Here is an 11,018-nt window from a genome sequence, read left to right on the forward strand (position 1 = left end):
CCTCAACGAACTGCCAATGCCAATGAAAATCAAAATGATTGGGATCACAAAATTCAAACAATACTATGGCATTACTTGAATGGCATTGCAAGTAACCACTCGATATACACCAATTTGAGCTCGCTTTCAGTTAAGTAGTTGCATTGCGAAATTTCTACTACTAGTCTAAGAATCAAAGTGCAACATACTAATTAAGAAGATGAAGCCTTGAAAAAGAGACTAGGGGAATTGATGAAGTTGGGTGATTCGGCTTAAAGTGTAGCTTGGCCACAATGTGGTGTACAAAAACAAAGAAAAACTAGCATGGCAAACACATCAAAATGCAATGATGCGTGTTTTTAAATCTAACCTAGCTATCCCATTAGGAAAAAAGGGAGCTCATTTTGGGGCCCTGTAAGAAATTCACTATTTTCTCTTTTCTCTCTCTACAAAAGCAAGAAAATATGGATACTTGCGTGAGAAATGTCAGTGTGAAAAGGAATAAATATATTCTTTCACATGCTTTACATTCAATGTTTATATAAGAGCAACACTTTTCTGTGCAGAATTTGGTGATTCTGACACCGCAGACGCGTCCGGAACGGCCCAAAATCCCAAAAACGGCACTGGAGACGCTGGAATCGGACATCCGGAGGCTCGAAAACGGCCAAAAAAGGCCGAAAAGTGGGATTTGCAGCAAAATGCGATCTGGCACCTTTTGAATCGTCTCCAGTGCCGTTTTTGGGGTTTTGGGCCGTTCCGGACGCGTCTGCAGTGTCAGAATCACCAAATTCTGCACAAAAAATAAATTTTTATAAGATTCAAATTAGATCACCTCATTAATGTGACATGTTTCTACGAACATATAGTACTATTTCTTTTTCTTATTTTCATCTTCTTTTGTTGAATTTTCAATGTTACTTTGGCCCACTCTTGATTGGTTGAGAGGCTATTTTCTCTCTCTTCTAAAAGGCCCCAAAATGAGCTCCCTTTTTTTCTAATGCTACCTCATGATTCTTTGGGTGACTCTTTGTTGATTCCCTCTTGCTAGTGTGCTCATCTTTCTCCCCCACTCCTCATCATATAATACAACACCTTAGATTGTGAGCTTTTGAGTATTTTTTGTACAATTTTTTTTGCAATTATTTAGGAGGTGTTTGAGATACATAGCTTACAAGTTTTATGTGGCTTATCTTTGTTGCTTCCCTTACCATTCTAGAGTGGATTGTAGTTGTTCATGGTGTGCTCTATAACAACGTCTTCAAAAGGGGAGCTTTTATTTTGATTGTAGTTGTTTATGATCTGCTCCTTGTAGGTTGATGATATCCCTCAAGGACTAAGACGTGGTAACTCTAGAGGGAGGGGGAGCCATTTCTGTTGGTCAAATGTTGAGCAGGGCTTGCAGGTCAGATTTAATCCTCATGGATGCTTTGTTGAGGATATGAAAAATAACGGTCGCTTGATAGCAAAAGGAAAGAAGAAGGGCAGGATGTTTACGTTGGATGTGGACATGCCTGAATTGAGTGCAGCAATGTTTGCACATGCGACCGGTGTAGTTGCAGATATTGATATCTAGCATAAACGCATTGGTCATGTTAATGTACAATGACTTAAATCAATGCAGGCCCAAAATATTGTTGCAAGATTGCCTAAATTCAAGGTTGCAGAAATGCATAAGGTATGTGAAGCTTGTCAATTTGGAGAACAGGCAAGGAAACCATTTCCTAGACATGCTCAAGAGAGTAAGAAGCCATTGGAATTAATCCACTCTGATGTGTGGACTACTAAAGCTGCATCTATTAGAGGCTGTCATTATTTTGTCACTTTTAAATCAATGCAGGCCCAAAATATTGTTGCAAGATTGCCTAAATTCAAGGTTGCAGAAATGCATAAGGTATGTGAAGCTTGTCAATTTGGAGAACAGGCAAGGAAACCATTTCCTAGACATGCTCAAGAGAGTAAGAAGCCATTGGAATTAATCCACTCTGATGTGTGGACTACTAAAGCTGCATCTATAAGAGGCTGTCATTATTTTGTCACTTTTATTGATGACTACAGCGAAAAAGTTTAGGTGTATTTTATGAAAAAGAAAAGTGAAGTGTTTGGGCATTTCAAAGGTTTTAAAGCTATGGTTGAAAAAGAAACAGGCCTGCAAATAAAATGCCTAAGGTTAGATGGAGGGGGAGAGTATCTCTCAAATGAGTTTGCAAGGTTCCTGTAGGAGCATGGCATAAGCAATAATATTCATGCAGTCATACCCCATAGCAAAATGGACTTGCAGAAAGGAAAAACATGCATATTGGAGAGGTATCTCGGGCCATGCTAAATGAAAAAGACCTACCAGATTATTATTGGGGTGAAGCAGTTGCTACAATAGTTTACATAATGAACAGGACTCCCACTGTAACAATACATGGCATGATGCCAAAGGAGATGTATACTGGTAGGAAACTAGATATTTCTCATTTGAAAATTTTTGGTTGCATTGCTTATGTTCATGTGCCAGATGAGTTGAGGTCCAAGTTGGATCCAAAAGCTGAGAAGTGCATCTTTATTGGTTATTCTCTGCAGCAGAAAGGGTATAGATGCTATAACCCTTCTACTCGTAAGTTTATAGTGAGTAGAGATGTTGTTTTTGATGAGATGAGTAGCTGGTATAAACCAGTAAATGTGATTGATGATGTAGATGCACAAAATGGTAATGCTGCACAAAATTCACAGCAGCAATCACAAAATATTAGTGGACCTGCAGTGTCCTCTAGCAGTGGTTCACATACTTTGCCATGGATAGGCAAATTGAGATCAGGAGAATCTCCTTAAAGCAATGCAGATAGTGGTATGCAGGTATCACAAAAAGGAAAAGAGAAGGTAGATCAGCCCATGTTTGATGTGAATGCAGGTCACGCTTATGTGGATGGTGAATCCAGTGGCTCAGAACAGAGCATTGACGATGAGTTGGGTATTCCTTCTATTGATACACCTGGAGTAAGGAAGACCAGGGATGTTTTGAAAGCACCTGGAAGTGAGCCTATTTTGCGCAGGTCTACCAGAGCTGGCCTGGCTTGCCACAATAATAACACTATCGTATACCTTTCTTTTGTTTATCTCTTGCAAGGAACGCGGTATCACCAGTGAAGAGATGCTCTTCACGTTTCTCCTCACTTAGAAGCAGCCCAACACAATCTATGAAATCAGCATCATCATCAAGCCTCAAAATGCGAGCAGTCTCATAATACCGTGAGGGAAGGCTCTTCAGCAAAATAGCTTTTTGATCATCCTCATCGACCTTGGATCCACAATCTCGTGTAGCTGCTTCAACAATGCTTGCATGTGGTTCAGGAACGTGGCTAGATCTTCTGAATAAGGGTACGAGACCTTCTGCCCCGAGGAAGTATTTCGAGTGCTCATTTGGGAGATAAGCAAATCAATTGAATGTGAATCTTTAGTGGTAGAGAGAATAAATCTTTGATAAAGCTTTTAGTAGATAAGGGTTCGATCTGAATAAGGGTACGAGACCATAAAGTTGCTGCTTCAGGTTGTCTTTGGAATGACACATCTTTACACCAAATAGAGCTTCGAGCATGGCCGAGTTCTTTGATGCGCTTTTCGTAACATCGAGGTGATGAAAGTAATCCTCACCTAGTGCTCTCCCCATCATGCCTATGGCCTTGTCATTTTCTTTCCTCCATACGTGCTTCTCGACTTCTCCAGTCGTGTGTTCCTTGTCGGTATCAAAGACTATTCCCCACAATCCTTTGTGCATAAACCATTATTTCGTGGACATGTGCTAGGTCGCAAAATTTCACCCAGTATACTTCACAATGGTTGCCCAGCCTTAGTCTTCTTGGTAGAACACCCAGATAGTCCTGAAAGCACGCCTCAGCCAGCAAATCAAGCCCAGTTCTTCCTCTCTGTACCGCTTATTTCTAGCTCTTCTCAACTCTTTTGGAAACACCGGAAAACAACTCTCTGATCTTCTCGCAATCCCTCTTGACATGCATTCCTCTGAAAATTCTCAGAGATTGACGACAGACACACGAGCTCTTCCTTCAAAAATTCTACAAGCCTCACTCAGATCACCCGCTTTGAATTGTCACAGGCCCTTTGAACCGTATTGCTCTGATACCACTGATCAGAGCAAAGCTAGACACCTAATTTAAGACTATATGCAGCATGGAGCTGCGACCTGTACAGGCACGATGGCCTTGACAAAGAGAGCTAGATCAGCATCATTTTGGAACTGTATGGAGAAGAAGGTCACCGCCGCCATGACCACCGCCAATATCTGAGAACTGCCAAGAGTCACCATGCAACATAGTATCTAGACCTTCCACCGAAGATCCTCCAATCAATATCCGCCAAGTGTCCCCATCATGCATGGACCAATAGTAATCACGTGCCGTAGATCTCTCATGAGGGTGCTCTTATACAATGTAAGAAACACTAAGTGAAAACTTAAATACAGAGGCATGGGCCTATAGAGTCGTGGATATCACTCCCTGTGGGTCCTATTGAATCACCACCCTTGATGGAGTGGAAATGGATAGGTACATAAATGGTAGCAAGATTAACCACTACTATAGGCCACTAACCCTATAAACCCTCCAAGCGATTCATAGAGAAAAAACACTAAAAGAGAAGTCGCTCACATGAAGCAGAAAGCTATAAAAGAGGCCTAGGCTAGAAATGCCAAACTAAAGCAAAAGGGCCTAATGACCTTGTACAAGGCCATAATTAAACATATTGACCCATATGAAGAACTAAGTATAGATCCTGCAAGGTTGCGTGTGCATTTGTAGGAAACGAAAGCTATGGTGCAAGCATTAGTAGATCTAGGAGCTAGCCACAACTTTGTCTCACAAGAAGTGTGGGAGAAATTGAAGGTATCCCTCAACCTTGTCCTAGCATCGATTTGAGCCATCAATGGCCAAATTCTTACCACTCAAGGCCACATCAATCTTAAAATATCCATTAATATTCATGTGGTAAATAGTTGATTCTATGTTTTGCCCACCGGTGCAAGCAACAAATGGTTTTGGGCAGAACATGGTGTTGGCTTGTCAATTTCCAAATAGATTGGTGGGAAAGAACAACTACCTTAACCAACGATGGCCATAACTCAATGGTATCGCTCTACAAGGACATGGTAGGTACAACACCTATACCTCTTTCAATGGAGCTCCCCTAAGGCCCAAAAGATATCGGTACATCAAGTTCTATAATTGAATCTCCCCATCTAGAACACCTTAAGTCCAAGGAGTCTTGAGAGACAAGGCCCAAGTACAAGGCCAACACAGTGTAAAGCAAAAGGGCATCCACAGTTCACTTGAATGCCTCACCTCAACAATCATCCTCCCCAAGCAGAAAAACACCTCCAAGAAGGCCAACTTCCATGAAACAAAGATGGGACCAATCTTGGGAGCCCAAGGTTTTCCTACTTACCCAAGGGTACTATATAGGCAATATGCAAATCTTTATACCAAAACATCACACTCAATACACGCCAATTCCAAGAGAGCCAAGGGTACCCTCCTATACCCCACAAAGAAGGAACAGACCAATGAGGGTATGGAAGTATACACTGCCCATGCCTAAAAGGTCAACATTAGTCTGACACTAACCTACTTCAATAGGAGAAGTAGCTTCACAAGGACCTCCTGTAGGTCCTTCTTCTTGTAAGACGACATGGACACCTAAATTCCCTTAGAGATATCAGTCTCAAGTGTCCCAAAAGAAGTCACAAAATGGCACCTCATCTACATCACCAAATAGCAACAACCACACAAAAACCTCCTCTGTAAAGCAAGGAAATAAAACAAGAACCTACCGCTAACATATCAAAAGTTCTCAACAAGAACCCAAGAGATTCAGTGGATAATAAAGCCAAGACGATTTGCCACAATCTCGAGCTAGGATGTTCCATCGTTCTTTGACCAAGTGGTACCACAAGAATGTGGGGATTAAAGGCCACTGTGCCTTAACCCCGGTTATGTACACAATACTCAACATATATATATGAATGACATAGACAATAAGGGTAGTTTAGCACCCAAAAAATCTATTGTATTCCTCTACGGATCTCACTCTCTTGTTTGTCCATGTGGAAGAACTAGCGGTTCAATGCCAATTGTATGAGGAGTGATTGGAGGTGGTGGCATGGCCAATGCATGTTGAGGGGCAGGCACCGCAATTAGGTGGTGAACCATTAGGAGTAGATTTTGTTATGCATGTGGCACGTGGAGTTGAGCCTCATCATCGATAAGCACAGTGACAATATCATCAATCTCAAAAGGGTCTCCTTCGAACGATGCACCCCGTTTAGACTCATGAAAGATTATAATGTGGGAATACAGAATGCATCGTGTGCATGTGCTATTAAGCCAATAGGCCTTCACACCTTGAGGGTGCCCGTAGCCAATAAATATGCAATGTTGTGAATTTGGATAAAATTTCCTACAAGTGTCGTCTGGTGCCTATGCAAAAGCTTGACATCCAAAGACTCATAGGTCATGTAGGGTAGGACGCTTATTTGTCCAGAGCTCATGTGGAGTGAGTCGTTGCAAATGGGCATAGATTGAGATGTTTTGAAGGTATGTTGAAGTGGCCATGGCTTTGGCCCAAAACTACGTAGGCAGACTAGAGCCAAATAACATGGAGTGAGCTGACTCACAGAGGGTCTGGTTTTTGTGTTCAGCAATAGGATTTTGCTCGGGAGTATATGGTGTAGTAAGTTGATGAACAATGCCATATGTATCCAAGTAATCTTTGAATACATGTGAGAAATACTCCTTGCCATTATCAAAATGAGGTACCTCGAAGAGCTTACATGTTTGCCGTTCTGCTTGATGATGAAATTGCTTGAAATAATCAAAGGCCTGATTTTTGTGATGCAGGAAGTACACGGTGGTGAACAAGCTATAATCATCGATAAGGTAATGAAGTAAGTTGCACCACCAAGAGAGGAATTTTGCATTGGACCAGAGGTATCAGTGTGAACTAGTGCTAGCGTTTTGGTGGCACGATGACCTTTTTTGTCTGTAAAAAGAGACACGAGTATGCATGCCCAAGACACAATGTTCACAGAATGGATCATTGGTTGTAAGTGTCGAGGGTAGACCATCAATAGTGCCATCAAGAGCTAGGCACCTCAGGTATTGAAAATTAGAATAACCTAACCTTTCATGCCAAAGATGAGCAGAGTTTGGAGATGAAGAGACAACCAATGCATGAAACAGTTGAGGGAAACTGGTGCCAATGGGATAAAATTGATGTGACTATGGGAAATTGCAGGTAATATGCATCATGTGAATAGTGCAAGAAGTACCCAAGAGCTGGATATCAGCACCTAAGAGTGCTGCTTAAGCGACAGAGAAGAATAGATTATTCCAAAGGCATGGCACATAGTAGACATCAGACAACGTGAGTTCTTGCCCATTTAGGAAATAGAGAACAACACTACCTTTACCATGAGCTTGAAGTTCAAAATGATCACCAAGAAACACCGTTAGGGGTTGCGAAAAACTTGTGTAATCCATGAACCAGGACTTTTGTGAGGTCATGTGTTGGGATGCAACAATGTCAAGGAACCAGGTGTTGGATACATGATCTACAAAGATAGGAGCATCTGTGGATGTACATAATAGATGGAGTGATGACATACCATTAATTGTTGGAGACGGTGTACGTGCAGAAGAGGCAAAAGCACTTGGAGACCAGTGCTTATTGTCTCATCAGGAAGACCTTGCCATTGGTCAATGAAATCTGGAACAGAGTCTCCTTCCTTGAGTTGAAGGAGCATCTTGCTTTAGTACTATATCATTTCTATACTCTTGTTGATTTTAGAGAGAGTGTTTTGCTTAAGGAAACCTATAATAACCTAAAGAGTGGTGTGTGAAGAAGGCGAAATGGAGCAGAGGAGGATGCCGATGTCAACTCTTGAGGAGATGCAGATGCTGAGTCTAGAGCAAAAAGAGTTTGTGGATCATGTAGCCAATGATTGGCAAAGTTGGAAGCTACTGATATACATGCATTGCAATAGCTATAGATGCTTGATGCTTAATGGCTCCTACCTTTGGACGTGACATCTCAAGGAGGATCCCATTGTTGGTGCACCGCAATCACTGTGCTTCACGGATCATTCTAAGGTACTTCTTGAGCTCTATGCTGTGGGAAATAATTGAGGTTGGGCATGTTGTGAGATAGGAACATCCATGTGCCGATCGATGATCAAGCGACAGTGCATGTTTTCTGACCCACGTGGGTACTCGTGGCATGGCCTTTGTGTTGTGTTCATGCACTTGCATGTCATGTGCAACTTATACACAGTCTTTAATATTAGCCCATGCTAGGACACTATTTGGACTCTTTATAATGTTCCCTCACTATAGATAAGGAGAAGATCTGTTTGTAAGTCTTGATATGAAATTAAGTATCACACGTCTACATGGAAGGCACTTATTGAGTGTATTCTTCCCGTAGTTTCTTGCATTTTGTTTTTCTTTCAATTGCTTGTTCTACATGAAGGTTCTTTGATTTCAATTTTCTTTGTTCCTTTTCCAAAAAAAAAGCACTATATGTATGTGTGTGTGTGTGCATGTGTGTGTGTGTGTGTGTGCTTTTTAAATGTATGTATGAATGAACGGCTAAATATATGTATGTACATATGCATACATATATGTAGTTAGTTGGTTACCACATCTTGTGCAATGCTTTAACTCATGATCTCTATGAATAGGAAACACCATAACTAGCTTAGTAGCGAAACCTTGGTCGCTGCTCACCGTAGATCTGATCTTGTAAGATCTCTTTGAGGAAGGTGGACTTCATGTCCATTTTATAGATTGGGCAATGGTAGTAATCCTCGCCATATGAGCAAACATCTCAAGGTAGTTCATACCTAGCTTCTATGCATCGACAAACTAGTGTTTTGCTTATCAAGGGTGCCTTCTGCTTGATACTTGGTCTTGTTTTTAAATCACAAACTTCTAAATATAGCAAAAATGGTTGGGAAAAAACAAATCATAAATCACCTTGAAAATGAAATAATGAAGAGGGTGATCAGTGTTGCTCCCTAGCTAGCTATCCTCAAGGCAGTGTGAGTGGAAAAAAGTGTAGCAGAGATAGAGATACAATAGACACTGATCAAAGGCAATGATAACTGTGTATATAAGAGATAGTGACAAGTGAGGAGGGCAAGCCTCTTATCCAAGTGACTAACCTAGGGACAGCCATGCATCTAACTAGTAATAGTCAACCGACCAAGTTTGGTGGTTGACTAGGGTTTGGCACATGGCCAGGCATCCCTAATAGGCTAAGCCACACAACCCTACAAATACACTTGGAAAGGTAGGAGGGTGCACATGTACAAATTCATGAGAGTCTTGTATATTGCCTCCTAGCTCATGATTATTTTTTTGTGGAGCTGCATGCGTGTTTAGTCTAGTGTCCACGTGGAGTATGTTGATGGAGAGTAGACCCTCTAAAAACTTTAACATCAACAGCTCGGGCTTCATAATAGCATTTGATGGAGATGCAGGACATGCTTGTCTATGTAATAGTAAAAGAAGATATTTTAGTAGGATTATGTGCTTAATCTAACCCACATTAGAAGGAAGATTTATGACTGAAAGGATATACAATTTTTTATTGGTATATATAAAAGTCCTTAGATCATTTATTTAGATATAAATAAATATATTTCAAAATCTATACTATCTAAGAAGAAACATGGATCTTCGTTGTTGTTTCAGAGATCTGCGATCCATCGCCATCGCCATCGCCATCGCCATCGCCATCGCCATCGCCATAGCCTTGTTACCTTCATCTCCTCAGTCCTCCCTCCCTCCTTCTACCCCTCCCGCGCTCTGCTCGCCATGGCGGAGCAGTTGACCGGAGAGCAGATCGCTGAATTCAAGGAGGCCTTCAGCCTCTTCGACAAGGATGGTGACGGAAGCATTACCACCAAAGAATTAGGAACGGTCATGCGCTCGCTTGGACAAAATCCTACAGAAGCCGAGTTGCAGGAAATGATAAATGAGGTGGATGCGGACGGAAACGGGACCATCGATTTCCCTGAATTTCTCAATCTCATGGCTCGAAAGATGAAGGACACTGATTCCGAAGAGGAGCTTAAGGAGGCGTTCAAGGTTTTTGATAAGGATCAGAACGGCTTCATTTCTGCTGCAGAGCTTCGTCATGTGATGACAAATCTTGGAGAGAAGTTGACCGATGAGGAGGTGGATGAAATGATTCGTGAGGCGGATGTAGATGGAGATGGACAAGTGAATTACGAGGAATTTGTGAGAATGATGCTCTCAAAATAGCCTGCTTGGAAAATATCGTTGAAGTTTTGTCGATTGTGTTCTTGGTGTGGGTGCTTTTTTGACCCAGTTTTGGGCTGTATGCATGTTGGAGCCAGAGCTCTGTGCAGCTTGTGAGAAACTTTCATCTCTAGCTCTTTTTTGTGGGGCATTGTCACTGGGACTTTTCATATCTTTTGGTACTGACCGTGCAACTGTTATTTATGCCATTGTATCAAGCGGGGTGGTTATCATTGCTACAAGTTGTCGCTCAAAAATTTTTTGATTGGGACCCAGGAGAGTGGTGGTGGCCAGAGATTGTGACAGGACAGGGGTCGACTTCCTTCTTCGCCTACAGCACGACTCTGGGCAGGCGAGTTCTTGGGAGGATGCAGAGCCGCCCCCCCACCCAGCAACCCAGCTGGTACGCACAGGGTATTTCCAGGTTCTTTTTGCAGGCATTCTGGAAGGCCTTGTGGGAGAGCTGGCGGCCGCGGAAGATCTCATACTTCCTGTGACTTCTTGCCCACAAAGGTCTTCCAGTGGGGAGCTGGTTGAGGCAGATAGGCCAGGACGGATGCTGCTAGATTTGCCATGCGGATGAGGAGTCACCAAAACACTGCCTGTGGAGTTGCACTCGTGCCCAGGAAGTGTGGAGGTGGACTTTCGGGATTCTTACTCGCGCAGCACCAGAGCTAGGATTAATCACTTGGGGCGCATTCTGTTGGTGCAGCACCGCAC

The 11,018-nt window shown here is 42.3% G+C and overlaps 1 protein-coding gene across 1 annotated transcript; it reads left to right on the plus strand.

The window, feature by feature from the left end:
* Positions 1-9,716: 9,716 nt before the first annotated feature.
* Positions 9,717-10,555, plus strand: LOC147882958 (calmodulin-like). The gene has a single exon (XM_087400228.1). The coding sequence runs from the start codon at positions 9,852-9,854 to the stop codon at positions 10,299-10,301; it is 450 nt and encodes a 149-aa protein (XP_087256354.1). The 5' UTR covers positions 9,717-9,851; the 3' UTR covers positions 10,302-10,555.
* Positions 10,556-11,018: the final 463 nt, after the last annotated feature.

The sequence above is a fragment of the Dipteris shenzhenensis genome, chromosome 29, assembly GCF_047967505.1.
Source record: "Dipteris shenzhenensis isolate YYH24624 ecotype China chromosome 29, Dip_SZ_1.0, whole genome shotgun sequence".
Lineage (NCBI taxonomy): Eukaryota > Viridiplantae > Streptophyta > Polypodiopsida > Gleicheniales > Dipteridaceae > Dipteris > Dipteris shenzhenensis.